The sequence below is a fragment of the Pseudorasbora parva genome, chromosome 2, assembly GCF_024679245.1.
Source record: "Pseudorasbora parva isolate DD20220531a chromosome 2, ASM2467924v1, whole genome shotgun sequence".
Taxonomy (NCBI): domain Eukaryota; kingdom Metazoa; phylum Chordata; class Actinopteri; order Cypriniformes; family Gobionidae; genus Pseudorasbora; species Pseudorasbora parva.
The window spans coordinates 39,724,680-39,746,979 of NC_090173.1; the positions used below are offsets into that span (position 1 = coordinate 39,724,680).

The 22,300-nt window shown below is 37.3% G+C and overlaps 1 protein-coding gene across 3 annotated transcripts in view; it reads right to left on the reverse strand.

The window, feature by feature from the left end:
• sdk1a (sidekick cell adhesion molecule 1a) overlaps positions 1-22,300 on the reverse strand; it is a 479,647-nt gene that overhangs the window by 269,058 nt on the left and 188,289 nt on the right. For all 3 annotated transcript variants that reach the window (XM_067420064.1, XM_067420057.1, XM_067420048.1), the window contains exon 2: positions 2,919-3,078. In XM_067420064.1, coding sequence (XP_067276165.1) covers positions 2,919-3,078 — 160 coding nt within the window. The remainder of the gene's footprint in view (positions 1-2,918; positions 3,079-22,300) is intronic.

A 22,300-nucleotide genomic window follows, 5' to 3' on the forward strand; every position in this document is an offset into this window, starting at 1 on the left:
GCCGCTAACTGTATCCACAGCGATCCGAGCAATGTCATTAGTTTCATTTTTAAGACACAATAAATGTGTGTTTCTGAATTGTACAATCTGCCTACATATTTTATATTAAAAATAACACGCTCTGGTCTCTGTGAGCACAGTAAGAGACAATGGTAGCTTTAGCCACATTAGCACATTTAGAAAGGTGATTTGCAAACACATACATTATGGATCACGAATTGTTGGCATTGATCCATCTTTGAGAAGAAACTTTTGTGCAAATCCTGCATTTTACTGACCCTCATTTGCAAAGCAGCCCAGTCTACATATATTCACACAAAGATGTTCTGAAAACATTCTGTAAGGAAGGACCTAAATAAGTTACATTCTAATCTGGTCCCTTTAAGGTCCTGCAGACTTTATGGGAATGAAATGTAGAGGCAACATCCTAGAGTAATGGTCCCCTAAACATTCTGAGAATGTCCTGAATATTCCTTGAATTTCCTCCAAATACTGTTTTTGATGATTTTCATATATATATATATATATATATATATATATATATATATATATATATATATATATATATATATATATATATATATATATATATATATATATATATATATATATATAAAAAGAGCAGACCCTCTGCTTTAAAAAACAAACAAAAAAACAAATTCTGTGTCATCTTTCCTGTGTTTTGATCAGGGGATTCTGTGCTGATTCATGAGGATGCTTAATAGTGCTCATAGCATATAACCTGAAAAATTCTGTTTGGCGGGGAAAGAGTTAGAACTCCACATCATGACCCTTTCGTAACATTCTAGGACACCAGCAGAAACCTTCTGAAAATATTGTCCCCTAAATGTTCAGAGAACGTCCTGAATGTTTTGTGAAGGTCCGCCAAATAAGATCCATGAACCCTTTAAAGAACTCCACATCATGACTGCCTTGGAACTCTAGTATTCCAGAGTCTCTAGTATCCTGTTATTCCTGCGTTTTGCTATTCATTTTGCTCTTCTTTGGATTTAAAGGGTTACTTCAGCGATTTAGCTTTGGCTTTAGATATGGCTTTGTATCAGTAGAAACCCGGGAGTATATTCAAATGATCGTGATTATATTTCAGAAACGAACTGGAGAGAAAAAAAAAAAAATTGATTTGGAAGTTAATGCAAAAACTGCCTAATGTGAAGCTTTTGAGTGTTGATCATTATATCTAAAAATACCGAACCGTGTATTCAAAATCGAGGTATGTACCAAACCATCAGATTTGTGTACCATTACACCTCTATTAAACAGCATATAAATCAAAACTACCTAATGTTACTGGAATGAAATGTCGACCCAGGACGAGCTATAGGAATGTAACTCTTTGGGGGTGTTTATGCAATCTAATCCATTTTTGATATTTGATCATCGTTCTGAATCTGATCTGGATGTAGTCTTTGACAAAAATCTGATTTTCTCAGCTTTTTGCTCAAAATGTAGTTTTTTTAATTATTCAACTTACCTACATTCAAGTGTTGATTAAAAAATGCATTAAGCTATAATAAAACTAATTTTACTTATTTTTTTCTTTAAAAGCAGAAGGTCTGTTCTTTCTTTTGATATATTGCATGTTCAGATATTCAGTGGGACATGAAATGTTTGTAAAAAATTATCAAAAATGCTGCCAGTGGCTGACAAATTTAAAAAGGAGTTACCTGAAAGAAAAAGAAGACATAAAACCTGTTTTAATAAAAATAAAATAATTACGCTTTCAACAGAACAATAAAAAGTAACTGCTATGATAAAATCCCAAGCTTCATATTTCTTCATATATTCTTGTAAATACTTAGTCCCATAGACTATAGACACATTTTTAATAATTACATTCTAAGAAATTTAGGACATCATTTTCTTTGGAAAGCTTACATTTTTTGAACATTATTTTCAAGTATGCTTAGTACCTGTTGGAAACATCTGAACCATTTAGCATTTATTTAAAAAAAATATAATAGAAAATTTAAATTAAAATCATATTTAAAAAATCTTTCTAAATGTGAGTTCTTCAAATTCCATGTTGCCTTCATTTAAAACTACACATTATTTAAGTAATGAGAAAGATTCCTGAAACTGATCCATAAAAGACAACAGCAGAATAAGGCCCCGTCCACACGGAGACGCGTTTAGCTGTATACGTATACATTTTGTACCGTATCAGCATTTCGTCCACCCGGATCCAGCGTTTTGTAAGCATGAATCCAATATTTTCCGAAATCGGGTTCCAGAGTGGATAAATCTGAATCTGAAAACGACATTCTTACGTTTTTCGTGTGTACAGCAAATATTTTCTGAAAAGGAAAATTGTTTTAAACGTTTTTTTTTCACTACGTCCAGCACGCTGAAAGAGTTAAGAGATACAACTACAGGCATTATGGGCATGCGCACATCAATATCGCGTCATTTAATTAAATTTGGGGTTGGGGTAGGTGTAGACGTTAATAAAACACATCTGTTAAGTAGAAAATGTATTTATTGTTATTTTATCGTGAGCATTTTCTTCTTCTCCGTTCTTAGTATATTTCTGTGGCAGAATTACAGCGCCACACACTGGCTTGCCATGTATACTACATAATTTTGAGTTGGTTTTGGTGATCTTGTGTGGACGCAAGGGTTTCTTGAAACGAGGGGAAAAAAAGATCGGATTGGGAAAGATCTGGCTTCGTGTGGACGGGGCCTAAAGAATATTGTGCTAAAAGGCTAATGGTCATGTTTTGAACAACTTTAATATAAATGTGCTTTTTGTACAGAAGAAAAGCTGCAGGAGAGATTAACATTAGACTTTTTGTCTCTCATATTAACCACAAGCCTCTGCTGATCTCTCTCCTTGTAACCTTGAGACAGTTCTGAGCAGGACTTCTCCAGAAAGCCATAAGATGAAAGCTGGCACTCACTTGTACTCGGGGGAAAAGGGTGTGATATCTGTGTTGTTGAGCATCCATTTGAACTCCAGAGGCCAGCTGCCCTCCGCAAGGCAGGTCATGACCAGACGGTTTCCTTCTAGGTGGATCTCTGGAGGTCCCGGTTCTGTTTTGAAGTAGGGGGCCACATCACCTACAGGCAGACATGAAAGAGACAGTTAGAAAAGGTGCCAGTTCGCTGTAATGCTACCCTGACCAGGCGCAGGCACCATCAAAGATTAAGTCAATATGCAGGATCATCTCTGGTTCCTCAATTTACAACAACCAGTGTGTCAACTCTGCGAAAATCCACGTTCGATAGAGATGCCTATTTATGCCCATTCCTCAGTGAGAGCAAACAAACAGAGCCAATCAAACAAAGGTTATCGCAACATGTTCCTACAAAGGCAGAGAAATCTTTCATGACAGTTCTGGAGAACCAAAGACCAAACCTTTTAAATCCTCCATCTGCGGGTTTCGCCACACTTCGCAAGAGCAAGGCTCCGAGCTTTGATTTGAAATAAAAAAGGAAAAAAAAGCCAGGACACCTGGGTGCACTGAATATGACTTCTGTCAGAGGCATTGCCATGTTTCCCCTTAAGCTCAGACAAATCAATTGTGCCGTGCAATGGCTCTTTTATACAGCGTATAAACCACATGAAATATGTAAGCGAGAGGACTACAGCTCAGCCGATACGCACTCACCGCAAAAAAATCATTTTCTATATAATTTTTTATGGGGAAACAAGACAAAACTATTATCGAAACATCAAAAAGAGTTACTTGAGAAGCAAAGTGGTGTAATTGGATGCTTGTTTAATGTATTTTTCTTATACAAGTGGCGAAATGCTTTCTAATTTTAAGCAAAACTTCACTAAATATACAGTAGTTAGGTTTATGCACACAATATGTAAACACTATGTATCAATGCAAAGAAATGTAAACTTAAAACACAATATTTTCTAAAAACAAGTGTTATTAAATAAATAAGTATAGTGCCAAGGATGTTTAGATATTTTTACTGGTGCACAAGGCACAAATACTGATCAAGATCAAGAAATGTTTTGCAGTACTGAAATATATAACACTACTTTCTTTTATTAACCTTGGCCCCTACGGATTCCTGAACTGGATGTAGCAAATGTATGTATTAATGAAAAACCATGAAATTGCAAGTTCTTTAAATTGATTATTTTGCATTTATATGTCTACATCCAGACATTTAGCTCATGTAGAGGTTCCTGAATTTCTGTGTTTCAGTCAAACGGCGAAATGTCAAGGGGTCACAAACCTGCTGTAGAGCCAATAGTGGAGAATGTAGACAGATGCAGTAGAGCTGCTGTGGAGAATATCAATGAGGGCTTTAAAAATGGAATGAAAGTAGTGAAAGGAGTTGGAGTCCAAGGGCTAGTGAGACTCCAGGTGAGAGAGACATTTGTCCCTGAGGTCAGAGTGATTGAGAAATATCTGAGAGTGACCGTTGTGGATGAGGAAAGATGGGCATTGCTTTATAGGCGTTTTATGGGTTTACTGTAGTTGTCTCACCAGAATGGAGGACACAAAATGCAAGGACCATATATAGAAGTAGATTTCCTAGTTTTTGGGTGCAACGATGAAAACGTATGGCCGGACATCACATCCCATCCTAGAGCTCCATATGGAGAGATCCAGCTCATGGGTACTGGGTACATGAGACTGTTTAAGGAGCCCATTGCTGCATCTAAAAACGCATACTCTCTGATTAGGTACTTTGAATTTGAATTTACTTTGCGACTGTTAAAAAAGGATTATAAGCTAAATTCAGCTAAATTCTATATAGTATGGGTAGTATGAATGAAAATTGGACATACTACATCCACCATATTTTCATGTGATCCACCAGCATCAGGTACGTCGCTTCACTTTCATTTATAAATCCTCTCCCGTGGCATCATGGCATTGTAAAGTACCCAATGAAGGCACACTTCAGAATCGCCCGAAAGTAGCATGTCATAAAAGCAAGATGACAACATAAGTTATGACCGTAACTAAACTAAACTATACCTGTTCTATCTTCATGCAGCATTAATTCTTACATCTTACAACAGTTCCCACAGGAGTGATTTATAGATCATTATGACAGAATATGCTAATCAATGACTCAGACAAATACAATTTAACAACTAACATTCAGAAACGTCCTGTTACATTCTGCATGTTCTCACTTCTTCTCGAATCTCTCCATCATCTGGTTTGAATATACAAGGCTGAACAGTTTTTGACCTTTGCAGTGCGTGTCTGCGTGAGGTAATCGGAGCTGCTAACACCACCTCTTGAAGCTCCGCCCTCTTAATGAAAGGGCCTGGACCCTTATTTGCATTTTTAAGGAATACGCACAAAAATGGCATGTTTTTGCTCACCTCAAAAAGTGACAATTTTAACATGCAATAAAAATGATCTGTGGGGTATCTTGAGCTAAAACTTCACATACACACTAGAGACATAAGAGACTTATTTTACATCTTGTTAATTGCCGTCCAAATCCACATCTTTTTTTTTTAATTTTCAAGAATCTATCACTTCAAAATTCACTGTTTATATCCTTTTCGACCAGTGCAGTGCCATACGATTGTGTTTCTCTGTAATTTGGATGCATTTGAAAGATCTAGAGTTTTATTACTGAAATGCTAACAAGTACTGCATGTACAAGAACAATTCATTTAATTTCATTACCGCTCAAAAATATTGAAAAAAATAAAAGCATGTAAACAGCCATTATTACCGCAGCAATTATAGGCTATGTTAAAATAACCAAACAGCATTATGTTTACCTCATGTAAATAAGAGGCTGTATTAACTTATTTCTGCTCACAAAAAACCATAATGTTCCCCTAAATATCTTCCTATTTTAAACACATTTAAATAATTAGGATATTAATATTATATATACATTTATATAATTATATATACATTTTTTTCGTATTATCCCAAGCATGATATTTTATTAACAGCATACATGTTATTGACCATGTGAGCAGTGTTCCCAGGTGCGCAGGATCACAAAACTTGCTCCTCCGCCATGAATAAATCACCATCCGGATGCACGAGTTTTATCACAAAAATGGCATGCAAATTTATTATTATGGACCACATGAAAAACAATTACTGTCCGAATAGGTCTATAGAAGCAGTCCTTGCAAAACATTAAAATTCTGTTTAATAATACATCACACCAATGTTTTCTTGAGCTTGAGGGTTTGCAGCAATCAAGAGCTGTAGTAATTAAGGCAAACGCTTAATGTTAATCAAGGATAATCATTCTAAAATTAATCTCAGACTGTGCTACAACTTGTCACATGTTCAGTCTGTTTTGCTTGTCCACTTGCACAGACCATTCGGCGACTGACTTGAAGCATTGCATGCTGGTTAGAAACGACGCCACGTGACGGTGACGCATGTCAACAAAGTGCCGCCAGAGCGATTCGAGCAGCCGGCTGGTTCATTCTGCGCAGCTTCTCCAGAGCGACTGCACAAGCTCTGATGATGACACTGCTGTTCCACAATTGGCGGGATTTACCCCATGACAGCGAGCATGTGTGTTTCGTGTTTGTTCTGAAACACGAAACACACTGTTTCAGTTCCTCTAATGTTTGCAAATCAGTTTTTTATATTGGTAAAACATTTTTTCATGTAGTCGCGATGTTATATTGTCATGTTTATCAAAGTAAAAAAGATTTTAAAAAACATTAACCCCGCTTAATTGATAGTGTAGGACTTTATTCTTACACACAGGCGCTGTAGTAAGCAGTTCATAAATGAAAATGTCTCTGAAACATCTGTGTATTTGACAAATATTGCATTTATTATTCAAGTATGCAGACACAGCACGAGCGTCACTACGGGAAGCATAAAGTGTCCGACTTCATGTCTATGTAGCTTCTCCAGCCTGCACGTAGCTTACTTATGCTGTGTTCAACTCCACTATTAGACTCCACTATCCGTTCCACTCCACTATTAGACACGCTCTTGCAAACTTCCCTAAGCACTTCCTATCGGGGGAATCCCCGCCGCCATTTTAAAAAAGCGCTCCACTTCGTGAAGTGGACAAGAGAAGTTTATATGGACAGACCCTTGCTCCCTCAATTTTGACAGAAGGAGCGAGTCTACTTCATATGTACACTTCAGGCAGCTTCATATACCACAATGCAACACAATATGAAGTCACAGCGTTTTATTTACCCCACCACAAGCAACAAAAAATGTCTATATAATGTCTAATAATGTTTTATTATTTTTAAAACAATTTAAAACAACCCAAACACACCTACAATATATACATATAAAGTGCTGCATTAAACAATTTCGTAAAGGAAAAAATAAATAAAAAAAAACACTCCATAGTGGTTTCCAAGTGATCAAGGGCTTAGGGCGTTCCAGTTCAACCCATTGCGAAGGTTCCGCCAGCAGTGGGGACTCATGCAACGTAAGCAAGGACGCACATCCGAGTGAACGAGACGGAGAGAAGTTAGCCAGTGAAGGGCATAATAAAAACAAACTGGAACGCGGCATTAGTACTAAGGTACCTCACCGTGCCTCTTTGATCCCTTGAGCTTCTGGAGTCTCCATGGTGCCCTGAACTTCCTGCACCGCCATGGTCTCCTGAATATCCAGCACCACCCAGGAGGCTTCTCAACTAGCCAGCATCACCCTGCTCACCTGCCTGTGACCTCCAGGTACTATCACATGTTCAGTCTGTTTTGCATTTTGCTTTTGTTCCTTTGTTCAGTTTACCGCAACGTCTTGTTTCCATGGTCACCGTCATTATGAGTTAATTTAGTTCAGCTGTGTCTGTTTAATCATCTCGGTTTTTTTGTTCACTATTTAAGTTCCTCTTGTTCTCTCAGTCTTTGTCTAGTCACTGTTATGTAAGGTTGTGTTTCCGTTGTCTGTCTGCATGTTCCTGTGAAGTTAAGATTAAAGTTTGATTGCGATCTTCTGAGTTTTCAGCCTGTTCCTGGGTCACCAACCGTAACACAACTAAAATGTTCAGTCATACTTCCTTTCTGCCTCCTCAGTTATACACCTCAGAGGGAAGTAATGCCTGCGAGCTGAAACCTGCTCACCTCTAAGGCATTTCAATCTCCTAAATCTAAATGGCGAACTGGGGGCCAAGTATTCCCAGATGACAATTAAAGAAGTGTTAGGTAACACCGAAGGAAATGCCTCAATATTTGTCATCAAGACATGAGGAGAACTGATTACCTATAAGACTCATTAAAAGAGTTCAAAATCAGAACTCTGCTTATGTTATTTATTCACTTTATTCGCTGTAAACATCCAAGGATGTGCCAGGCTACGCACGCCTCTTATTTCATTCTTTCAGCACCAACATAAAACCTGTAAAATGTTAGTAGCCTTATGGTGGGCTGTAAATATAAAAAAGCAATAACATTGGTGAGGAAACCACGCACCCAAGTTTAATTGTCCGTACAGGGGCGAGCAGCACCTTGTTAGAAAGTTTTCAGCCATCAGTATCAATCCATTTTTCATCGGAGTTGTTTCACCTCTTTAGCTAGCAGCTCTCCTGTGACAGCTTGATTCGTCTCTCACTCATTGTGCTTCTTATTCTTATTTGATGCTGAGAAAATGCATTTTTAATTTAATTTCAGACTCTGAGAGTGACATATCACAACAACTGGATTTTCCCTGCTCTTTTGAAAGAAGAACTGCTAACACCATTCAAAAAGCTTCACAATTCAAAGCTTCCCCCGGCAAATATGGTTTAATATCATCAGAATTCTGACTGATTATGATAATACCACAATTTTATACGAATATGAGTACTTTCATGACATTCAATTTCAATTCCAATACCAACGAAAACACTAATAGGACTGAGGAAAGAGGTCAATCTGTAATGTCATGTGATTTTTTTCAGGACACTTATTTTAGTCATTTCTCTGAAGCAGTTGGGACATTTTCCGCATGCTATTCAATCCATATTTAATTACCCACATTTGCATATCAAAATATATTTAGTATTCTGCAGCTTGGACTATAATGACAATGCATGTGCTCTCTCTCTCTCTCTCTCTCTCTCTCTCTCTCTCTCTCTCTCTCTCACTCTCTCTCTCTCTCTCTCTCGCTCTCTCTCTCGCTCTCTCTCTCTCTAAAATACTTGGTTTGTGAGTATTAATTTACATTTAAATATATGAAAATATACAAACAACATAATTATTTAGACAAGTAAATTAAGTCATTGAACTTAAAACCCTGGTATTTAATGAAAACAATGAAGTGTGCTGCTATGCCGCATTTTAAGGTATGGTAGAGGAAACAGCCTGTTTACTTCTGAAAGGGCATGGGAGAGGGTAACTAAACTACAACCCATGAATTCTCCACTAACATAAATGGACTTAAGAGACCCCGCCTAAGGATCAAAAGAATTATGGCCTAACCTTAAAATTTGCTCTCAATTTTCTTCAGAGAGCATATAAAGGAAAAATCAGTATTGTACACAAGAAAAATCTGTCACCAACAAAAGTACACATCATGATGGGGTTTGCAACTAACATTGTCCATTTTGATGAAAAAAGCCAAAGAAACCCTTGATTGTGTTAGCATAAGTGCCATAGGTATTCCCAGCGAAACACAGAGAAGAATTCACAATGACTGTACGTCGCTCTTGAGACGTGCTCTGTTTGATATGCTGTGAGAACATCTGTCCTTGTGAATACCAACGAGTCCTCTACAAATTCTCATTCAGATAGGATCAAATCAAGCAGACAAAAATATGAAGGAGAGGAAAAGAAACAAGTACAACTGCACCAAATCAGCTCTCCACCTCCCAATAAGGAAATGAAAACATCCTCTTCTGCTTATCAATGTCATAACGATACACAATATGCAAACATGCCTCTATCACATTCTAAATGGACGTTATTAATGAGCTTAATAATGGTAATTCTCTTAAAGGCAGGAAATCTCTTGCAGGCTTTGATGTCGTTTTAGGCAGTTGAAACCTTTTTAAGTATGCTACGTCTCAAGAAAGACCTTTCCCATCTGCTGTGGGTCCCTGGGCGGCTCAAGCAGATGCCTGTTAGACAGGTAGTGTGCAGGCGTCTTTTCCCGTCTACTCCACCTTCCCCATTTTGCCAGGTGTGCTCAATGGAGCCTTCACTTTCCATTTGTCTGTGCATGAAGCCAGAGTGGCAGTGTGGGGCTCATCAGCATTCTGCCTCTCCAGTGGACCGTACCACTGCAAGACGACTTCAGGAATGCATAAGTAGAGAGCAAGAAGGAAATTCAATTTGTTGGGATTATTATCAAAGATGAAAAGTTCCGACAGCAGCCAGCTTGGCTAAAAGTGGATGTAACAGGTCTGCTCCAGGGCTGATGCTAGGTTGATGAAATCACCCCTGCTTTTTCATTAGCTGCGTCTCCTTTCCTAACTTTTCCTAACAGGAATGCAATCCTGATGGAGGGATGTCGCAAAAATGTAGGAAAGCTGAGTTAAACTATGCAGCAACTTTTATTTCTTCAGATCTTTGCATGATTTCAACTTTTTAAGGCTTCAAAAATTGTACTGCAAAAATGATAAATGTGCTGAAATTTCTAACAAGTATGTAGAAGCATCTGAACTGGACCACGTAGCAATGGAATAAAGGTGGCCTGGTCTAATGAATCACTTTCTTTTACATCACGTGGATGGCGCGTGTGTTCCATGTGCTCCCTGCTTACATGGGGAGCACATGGCACCAGGATGCACAATGGGAAGAAGGCAAGCTGGCGGAGGCATTGTGATGCTTTGAGGACTGTTCAAGTGGGAAACCTTGAGTCCTGCCATCCATGTGGATGTTACTTTGACACGTAACACCTACCTAAGCATTGTTGCAGACCATGTACACCCTTTCATGGAAACGGTATTCCCTGGTGGCTGTGGCCTCTTTCAGCAGGATAATGCGCCCTGCCATAAAGCAAAAATGGTTTGAGGAGCACAACAAAGAGTTTGATGGGCTGACTAGCCTTAAAATTCCCCAGATCTCAATCCAATCAAGCATCTGTGGGATGTGCTGAACAAACTTACAGGACTTAAAGGTTATTTTACAGGTCAGGGCTATTTTGGCAACAAAAGGGGGACCAATACAATATTAGGTCATAATGTTATGCCTGGTAGGTATTTTATTTTATTTTATAAGCTTATGATGACTACTTACAAGGACTAAAATTCTAACCAATATTTATTTTCATGTTATGGCCAATACTCATGATAATTAAATAATTAAGAAAAGAATTAATAACAGAATGAAAAAATTCTGTGTATTTAAAAAAACAAAAAAAAGTATATATATATATATATATATACTTTTTTTGTTTTTTTAAATACACAGAATTTATAAAAATTATAACATAAATACTTACATACATACATATATATATATGTATGTATGTATGTTATAATACATACATATAATATATATATATATATATATATATATATATATATATATATATATATATTATTATTATTATTATTTATTTATTTTTTACAAAATTAACTAAACCATACAATGTTACAAAAAGTAAACCCTTTAATTGTACTATATTGCTAGCCCTGATAGTACTAGATGACAAAAAGTTATTTAAAATGTAAAAATAGACAGAAAAAAAGCAACTAAATGTGAAATTTAAATATTGTGACAACACTACAACTACCTCAAAAATCTCACCAGCCAAGATCAATTTACATTCCTTGTCAAATCAAGGACCCTCTGCACTCATTTGTAACGTCAGATAAGCAGATAACAGCCTCCTGATGCTGGTTACTTCTGCACTCCATGGGAAATACGGGCCTGCCTTCTGACTCTTTACTCAATTACCTTTAAAAGGGCTCCTGGGAGCATTAGCCTGCTTTTTATCTGTCAGTCTGTCTGGGGGAGTAAAGCCCACACACTGACAATCAGAGTGGGCAAAACTAGCTCATTACCATTCATTTGATGAGCTGACTGTGAATCAAAGCGCAAGCCAGGTCTTTGAACCTGAGAGCACAGCGTTTGACAAGATATGATACATCAACACATGAAGAAACATGCATGTGAAATTAGTTAACATCCAACTGCACACAGCAGCAAACTTCGCAAATTACGTTGATAATGACAGGGAATATAAGACTTCAACTCAAAAACAGGGATAAAATGCTTGTATATGTTGTTTGCATAGGGAAGTGTCACTATAACTATTGCTCAAACTTGAAAACAACACTTGGTAACAACCATACAGCAATGTGCTAAAAATGACTCAAATCACCTTAGAAACAGCTTATTCAGCACCAAGAACACCCTAGCTGAATACCCAAGCGTATTAAAGGTGCAGTATGTGATATTGACAGCTAGTGGTTAAAATGAGTACTGCAGTCCAAATTTTAGTTTTTTGGGGTCTAAAGTTAGAATAACTGGCTGTATCATTGTTTTTCAGAGAAACACACTCAAAAAAATGACTTTGCGGCACTGTTCTTTTTACCCAAATATTTTTTGTTAAAATAACACATATATATTTATTTTGCCACCAAAACACTATTGTATTGCGTTAAATTAACTTAACCTGTATCACTTTACACCATACTTAATTACCAATCGTTAAACTAATGTAAACGGTTTCATTTCGCAATTCAAAAAAAAAAAAAAAAAAAAAAAAAAAAAGACCCGGATGTGACGATTTCCAACGTATTGAATGAACTTGAAGACGACGCGCAGCACGAAGAAGGTGGCAAGGTAAGAAAATATAAAGTTTATCTAAAGTCTTTCATTTCTGTTAATATTTTGTTAAGTCTGTTCTGGGATGTCTGTTGTTTAACTGTCAAGTATTGTGGGAAATGTTGTGCCATTTTTGGGAGTTCATTCATGCGATTGAAAGGTGAGTTTAATGTGCATGTGATTCTCTGTAACGTATATTAACGTTAATGTATAACACTTATATATGTAACGTTATGTATGGACGTGGAAAATATTTATTTGGGCAACATACTAAAATTCTAAATAGTTTTCAGTTAACCTAACGTTACTTTTAAGTTAATGAAACGAGCAGTTATCAGGCATTCAAAAACGCTTGAAGTGAAAAACATTTAAAGTGGCTTAATGTACTATAAAAATCAAACTCCGGTAAAACATACAAATAAAGCATAGAAATATGAATGCAACGCGTTTAGTTACAGGCATTTTCACGTGGCATGCATGCTGCCTTCACGTGCTATCGTAAATGTATTATGTTACGTTAATTCCCATTTCTGAAGTCGTGGTTATGAGCTATTTACGTTGAAATAAGCGACTTCGAAGGACGTTTGTGTGACGTTTTTAACTATGAAGTTAGTGTACACCTTATTAATAAACCGTACTACATGCAGATAAGCAGATTAACCCTGCCAGCATATGAATGCAATGCAACACATTCAATTTACTTAACATTAACGTTACACATCATGTTAAGAGTTCATTTTCTGGTTAATCTGTTTATCTGCGCACAGCCTGTGGTTTATTAATAAGAATTTGATCTTGTAATATTACCCTCTCAGTATTATTAGCCACCTTAAGCATTTATGGGAGGAAAATGCTTAGAAATTACACATATATATATATATATATATATATATATATATATATATATATATATATATATATATATATATATATATATATATATATATATATACACATACATACATACATACATACATATATGAATGAATGAATGACAGTATGTTTTTCATCATGTCTTTTCCAGTTCATCCGTACCTATGGTGAAATGAAGAAATGTCGGTCGGTACTACTTCATTGATATAGAGCTACGTTTTTTGGCTAAGGTAAGTGAAGCACTCTATTGCTTTTTAAGATTTTTAAAAAGTAGTAATATTTTTGCTGACTTTTGTTACAATCCATGGTTTGGCACAATGATAGTATTTAGGCTAAAGTTTTATGAATTCTGCTACAGTACTTATTGCACTGATATAGTATTAGCTGTGAGCAGACCGTATCAATTAGTGCATTAGAGAATACAGTGACAATACTAAAGGTCTTTGCACACTCAGTCCGAAATTCGCATGCAAAAATTTCGGTGTGTGTGTGTAAAATTTGGTGCAAAATGCAATTTCATCAGTTTGCCTAAATTAGATCGCTCGAATGTTTTACACATTTACATGTGGTAGAGAGCTGACTGTAAAGGCTATATTTTGTTAATGTTCTTATTTGTATCTTTAGACTGATGACATTGAAGTGAAGAGAGAATGCATAATCGAATCTCTCGGCGTCTACCTGAATGAAGACCCTAGCAGTCTGATTTGGGAGTATATTGTGAGTATATGTGCTTTATAAATGTTTTCTGCATTTTCCAGCATGCTAAATGATTTGTTAAAGTTAACACACAAGAATTTAAGAGTATTGTATTCTTTTTAAATGTCCCCTCTAGGATGCAGACATTGCCAGCACTGAGAAGGCGATCCAGAAGACAGTGATGGGAATTTATGTAATAAGACTTGAAGGTGGAATACATAGGAGACAGCCCAGCAGATGTCGGAGTGGTGTTAGAGGGTCAACATTTCTTCAGGATCTTAGCAGTGTCCCATATGCAACAGCCATGACTGATATATGGACTGAACTTGAGCTACCCTCCTGAACTCAGGTACACATTCAATGTACTGCAAAAGTTAATTCTGGAGCTGGATGTCAACAAGTTATCCAATAAAGTGCAACACTGAAGACCAAGCTGTTAAACACTGAAGACCAAGCTCTTCTCTGATATGTTTGCGTAAGGACTTCCTGGAATGCCAAAATGTAATTGTCTAAATTTTGTAAAAATCATTTAAAGGGTTAGTTCACCCAAAAATGAAAATAATGTAATTTAATTACTTACACTTATGATGTTCCAGACCTGTAAGACCTCTGTTCATCATTGAACACAAATGAAGATATTTTTGTTGAAATCCAATGGCTCAGAAAGGCTTCCACTGGCAGCAATGACATTTCCTCTCTCAAAACCCATAAAAGTTACTAAAGACGTCAGCGATTTTAAAACCCCGCGATCCGAACCGCTGAATCGATCTGCTAATTCATAACACATTCCGAAGCTTCAGGAAGAAATGTTTTCGGCCATCATGTAGTTATTTAGGGGTTTTTTTTGCGCACAAAAACTCTTCTCGTTGCTTCATAAAATGATTGTAGAGCCACTGTAGTGAGATGGGCGTGGTAAAGATATCTTTAGTGCCTTTATGGGTCTTGAGAGAGGAAATTACATTGTGGCCAATGGAGGCCTTTCTGAGCCATCGGATTTCAACAAAAATATCTTAATTTATGTCTGAAGAGGAACAAAGGTCTTAGAGGTCTGGAACGGCATCAGGGTGAGTAATAAATTACATTATTTTCATATTTGGGTGAACTAACCCTTTAATTTAATTGTATTTATCCTTTACCAAGTTTTATAGAGGTTATTATTTTTATTTTTTTAACTTTCAGTGACTTTGCTGAAGAATGACTCGACTCTTAACAGTATGATGTTGTAAAAGTCATTTAGCTAATGTTAATGCATTTGCACAGGTGTCTTGAATGTAATTGCAACCCTTTAACAAATACAGTTTGATCCTTTGTTATGCATCTTGACTTTTTTATGACTCTACAAGACAAACACACACAAACAAAATGCTGATTTGAATGGCATAACTTTAAATAGAAAACATTGAGTTAAAGTAACAAAAACTAATTGAATGGAACCACTGTCCATAATTTAAATAAGTTATTTGAGACAAATCTCCTTGTGTTGGTTGAGTTAAACATATTTAGCCAGTTTTAAATTAACTAAAGCAAGTTCACTGAACTTAAAAGGTTTAAGTTACATGGAAGCAATACCATTGATTTGGTTGGACAGTACAATTTTACTTAGATTCTCTCTGATTCAATTGTGTTGTCACAACACAAGGAGCTTGCATAGATTCAAAAAAATCTATTAATGTTAATAAAACATAATTAGCTTGTGTGGAACCACTGTCCATAATTATATTAAGTAAGTTTAAAGAGAATTTTTTTTGAGTGCATTAGCATGCAAAATGCAAGCGTATTATGGTCATAGTATGTTCCCAAAAAGCCATATAGAAATGTGCCAACCTTCTACCAACAGTTTACTAAAGACCACTAAGAACACCTTAGCAATGCTCTGCTAACCATCCACAATGCCGTAGCAACCATACAGAAATGTGCTAAAAACATAACTTGCATGTGCAAGCACCACTCTTTTTTTCTTCAGTTTCTATAAAAACAGATCTAGTTTTTAAAGCTGTCTAATGGAATAATGCTTGTGCTACAGTATCTGTGTGGTTAGATGTTAGATTGCTGTTAAATTAACAATAATTGCTCCTGAAACGATAAACGAAAGGCTGATTCTCTTAAAGAATACCAATTATAGCCTTATCTTCAAAGGTAGAAACTTTAAATCTAAAATCAGTGTGGTAAGCTTCGTTCTGCATGCAGAGTGAAAGTTAATGTCTTTTCCTGGCCGGGTGACACAGGAGGATCATTCTTCTGCCTGACATTGTCTGACAAGCCAGACAGGGAGCAATCAACCCTGTCTACACATTACTGTGGAGATTTCCACTCAGAGTCAACCACAGATGGATAAAGAGAGACACTGAGATTCACCCCCAACACTCACTCTGTGGCGTGAAGCGTCTTGCTCATGAGAGGAACCAAGTTCAACCTCTCTGACTGTGACCTTGATCAGATAAACTCTAGCAAACATGAGATGAAATACAGCTCCTCAATTAGTAACTGATAAAAGAGAATGTTCAAATTGTAACTGCTAAATTATAGTTTGATTATACCTGCCTTAAAGAGATAGTTCCCAAAAATAAAAATACATCTTCTCAACCTCAAGTCATTCCAAACCCAAGACTTTTGTTCATCTTTGAAACACAGATAAAGATACTTTTAATACAAAAATTAAAAGTCTCACTACTGAAAGTTCACCACTTCAAAAAGTTAATTAAAGTCACTGTAAAGCTAATTGATTTGAATGGAATGGTTGAACCCAAGTCTCCTGAAAAGACGCAATTGCTTTATATGATGAACAGATTATGGTATTTTTACATGACAACAATGTACTCGATCTTAATGCCAAGATAGTCATGTTCCTGCATTGGGCACATGAACAATCCACAAAAGCTGCCTCAGCTTGCTGAATGCCCAGACTTGTGAGACATCAACTGTGACCCTCATACAAACGCATCTAGAAACACACTGATGGAAAACCATCTTTAAAAAGACTTTTCACAACGTGCCACTCTTTTAGGGAAATAGCTCTCTTTTACTTTAGTGCTGAAGCACTCAGGGATGGCCATGATACACAAACAGGTGAATAGTGCAAGCCTGTTGTGCACACTCAATGAATGAAGCGCCCCCACCTACAGCTACAAAACAGCAAACTGATGCTTTGCAATGAGTAAAAAGGGAAAAGTGTTTTTAGAGTAAGCTTTGTGTTTGCATACAGTTAATGCAAAGCCTACTAAGCACACATTTTTATGAAGTCTATGAAAAGCTCCAGATATTGTTTAACTTTAAGTTTATAATTCAAGTATCGTTTTACAACAAATTCCATATTTCCATTCTTCCATATTTCACTCTTAATTGAAAAGCCGCTTGGAACACAGACGAACAAGAAGTTTAATTTTGCTAATATGAACTCCAAGAACAAGCCTAGCCATTTCTAATGTGGTTTACAGTTATTATTATTATTTCCACTTGGGCATGCACGTAAGATTTAAACACACGTCACCACAACCGTTTCACTCTCGAGACATCAAGAAACTCATAAAGGAACCGGCAGAAGAGGCTTCATATGGAGGGTAATCACTCACAACAACAATCGCTCAAATGCATGAAGCTGCAATGATAATCAAAACAGCCATCTCCCTCGGTGTCCATCATCCACATAAACAACTCAAAAATCATCAGCGTTTGAACATTCCGACATTAATAATGCAGCAAATCTTCCCCCGTCATATAGTGAGATCTCAAGGCCTGTAATCATAAGCCCACTCAATCCTCCACAACACTGAGGTCAGCTTGGACTCAGCAATCACTGACGCTGAGACTTTCTCACACTCTTCAAGACCAGCTAGTCTGTCCTACAGGTTATCTTCTGAAGCAACCCTTGTACATTTCCATTCCCAGTCCTTAAATGTACTGTAACTGTTCTGTTTAATCTCGGTGTATTTATCACAGGATGTTTACAGACATGTGCGTGCGATTTAACAGCATATTACAGAAACCATACTGAAGTTTAATCAGTATAATAAACACAAATGCCCCCGTGAGACAAGTAAAATATGCCTTTACGCAGCTATTGTGTCACTTCTAACAGAAATAGCTGCACTTAAACCCAGTGTGAAAGCCAATATCAGTCAGTCGCATTACTACAAAGGATTTTTTTGAGGAATTTCACCTCACTGGACTATTAAAACCCAGTATTACTGGTATGGGAGAATGTGCTTTGATGTACTATTGTTCTGTGTTATGTTTATTTTAAAGCTTGGTTTTTATTTGTTCACATCATGTTTTTGTTCAGCGTTCTCTCACTGATTGTTTCCAGGTGTGTGTCATTAATTATTCTCATTAAGCTATTAGGCCTTGTGCATATTCCCTCATGTTTGCCTTGCTGTTTGTAGAGACCTTGGTTCAGGCTTTACGGATTACATTGATTTGGTTTCAACGAGCTAACCCTGCATTTACATCCTTCTACTGTTGTTGTTGTGGAGCGTTTCATAGGAATGATGACAGCGTGAAGTCCATCAGCTGGATACATTTAAACCACTGACCTACATGACATGGAGGGAATATGTTTAAAATTGAAGACATGTCAGACCAAATGTCTAGTGTGTCCCAGGCCTAACCAGATTAAACCGGCTGCACACTGCGATTTTGGCCAAGATTTGGGCTTTTGAGACAAATTTAGCAAATCCTAAAAGATTCCTCTGATCCTAGGCTAAAATCTGACGTCTTTGGTCGTTAGTTTGACATGTTCACCGGCAGCCGATTAATGAGCGCTGCGATCAAATTTTACCTCAGACAAAATTCTGGCAGTGTCAGAAGATTTGGCACACAATCCTGCAGTGTGACTTCATTTTCAAGACTATGACCAAAACGAGTGCTAGAGATTTCTTTGTAGCCGGTATTTCAGTCCCGCGTGTAATGCAGCTCACGGTCACCGAACGCGTCATTCATTGATGATATAAAACTCCGGACGAGTTTTCTTGCGCGCGTCCGTTTTTAGCGCACCTTCACTGTCGTGCAGTCTGACATTAATGCCAACTGAGATCTTACAGTGTGACATGGCTTACATCAGGGATCATGTTCGTATAGTCTGACAAGGGACATTCGCAAAGGATTTTGAAAAATCACACAGTGTGCAGGACCCATAAGGCGGTTTCACGCTGCACGTGTTAGCAGAAGGCAAGCAGTGCAGATTTTTTACGCAGCCCATGTTAACATGTTAGAGCATTCACAATGCACACAGAGTTGTTGAGGCAGGGTGTCACAGGAACAGAGCAGAAAACACAAAACTGCCAGAAATGTTTGCCCAAACTTCAAAGGCATGTTTAAATAAATGATTAAAACTAGAGGCATATCTTAACTTTAATGTTACTTTTATCATGTAAACTACCTATATACACGTTACATGCATACGTGTTTGGGACAGAAGGGAAAACGGTCGCATTCGCTGCAGAAATATGCTGCCCATCATAAATTAAAGAACGAGACCGGGGTTAGAGGAGAAAATCAGAGAAGGTGAACGAATGGACGATACACGTCTATATTTGCAATACACGACAAATGCTGCCAGTGTGAAAGCAAAATGGGCACGTGCAGCTCCCGCTCTCCATACTGCTAAGGTCAGATTTGCCATCACAGGAATACATTACAAATAATATTTCAATATTTTTGATCAAACAAATGCAGCCTTGGAAATATGAGGAACCAAACTATTGCATTAAAGTGATGCATTTTTTATAATGAGACAAATATGCAAGGAAGAAAACTATTTATGATTTTCATAGAGATTAAAAAACATCTGTAACAATAATGCCGAAAACACATCTGTGACATATTAATATTAGTTATTTAAGTTCACTTGCCAGTGGCAGGTGTGGTGAAAATTGACTTTTGAACTCTGGGAAGCAAAGCCGGCCTGTATGTTGCCACATAACAGCACTATGTTGCTGTAGAAAGGTAACCTCTCATATGCTGCTGTGAGTCTCCCACGTTTCGAGCTCGCAAAAGGCTTCTGGACAGGCGCCAAATATCCATAACTAAATAACCTTCAACTTCAGCGTCTGTAAGCGGAGTGGCACTCTGTGGGATCGGGAATGTAATGGCTTCAATGAAGCATCCGAGCACAGAGGCGTCCTCATACACGGTGATTGATAGGAGCTTAATTCGGTTTTACTGGCCTCTAATGATTCTTTTAAAGAATGAGATGGGCTAGGACAGCCCTGAAAAGTGATGGAGGCGTCCCCGAGTAATGAATGTGCCCATTACGCAGTGTAACCAATGGACATGGAGCGTTCAGATGATCCGCAAGGCATAAAACATTGAGCTCAACACGTTTTCTGTAATCACTGGTCATTTGCAGCCGCCAAGTGCTGGACCGCACTGCGGTTGCTTTTCATTCAGCACTACAGGGTTTGATTAGCTGCCCACTATTCTTATTATTTTGTTATCTCCAGTGTCTTTATTCCTCTGCAACCTTAAAGTGAACTTGAAACCCTTGGTTTCCATTTGCTACTTTTAATCTTTAGAACTGTAACAGTATTTACTGTATAATGTCAAAGATTTTTCTTCTTTCATGATTTTCTCCGTTAAACCAATAACTAGAACCCGCTGACTGAACATAACAACAGATTACAACAGCCCTGCTTTAACCTTCACCAGATCCTGTAGTCTAATACATTATGTTGTGATCCGAGCAAGATCCTGAAGACCTCAGATAAAGCTTCTTTGTATCTGTATTGCAATCTGAAAAAGTGTTATAAAAGACACTGCAGATTCACAATGTAAAAAAACTAATTTCAATAATATGAACCAGGGAGACACAACAGACCTTTAATCAGAGCCTCCGTGCAACAACAGTGTATGTTCAACAATTGCAGAATAAAAAAACTGACACTTCTGTATACACAAACGCATATAAATAAGAAAATGTGTAGGGTAATTAAAGAAAAAAAGTATATACAGTGGGTACGAAAGTATTCAGACCCCCTTAATTTTTCCCTCTTTGTTATATTGCAGCTATTTGCTAAAATCATATGTTCTTTTTTTCTTTTCTTATTAATGTACTCAACACCCCATATTGACAGAAAAACACAGAATTGTTGACATTTTCATAGATTTATTAAAAAGAAAAACTGAAATATCACATGGTCCCAAGTATTCAGACCCTTTGCTATGACACTCATATGTTTAACTCAGGTGCTGCCCATTTCTTCTGATCATCCTTGATATGGTTTAACACCTTTATTTGAGTCCAGCTGTGTTTGATTATATTAATTGGACTTGATTAGGAAAGCCACACACCTGTCTATATAAGACCTTACAGCTCACAGTGCATGTCAGACCCAATGATAATCATGAGGTTAAAAGGAACTGCCCGAAGAGCTCAGAGACAGTATTGTGGCAAGGCACAGATCTGGCCATGGTTATACATAGGGGTGGGCGATATCTCGATATTTAAAATATATCGAGATATTTTTTCAACTCGATATGGATTTGGACATATCGTATACATCGATATATTGTTTATATTCAATTCTGATTCCGCCACTTTGCTTGTTTGCCTTCCCTGTGCTGTGCTCGCCCCCGATCGCGCGCCCCCCGCCTCTTGCTTTTGTTCCCCCTCCCCTCGCGTGTTGTCTCATTGAACACGGCGGCGTCCGCAACCAGGTGAGGATTAGTTATCATGTTGACAAGCGCGCGCGTTGTTCAGGACTCAGTTAAGAGACCATGTTTTCCTTCTAACACAACTGGTTGCTAAAATTCATTAAGAAATATTAATGTTCATCATAGTTCAAATCGCAAGTTTCACTCACAGTATTGACACTATTGGTGCGAGACGCGGTCGCAATCATGTCAGTTTATGATTTGTGTCTAACTGATCGCATGGTTTTCGGTTAAAATGTCAAAATGATCGCATATCATTTTAAAACATTTAAAAAGTATTGCAATATCATTACTATTATTATTTTGTCAGCTTTATCACGGGATTATGATGAATAGGTCTATTCATGTTTAAACCAAGAGGGAAAAACGCGACATCCCGGGTGTCCTGAGACACGCGGTGCTCTTCTGTAAGTTGTACTGTATCATATT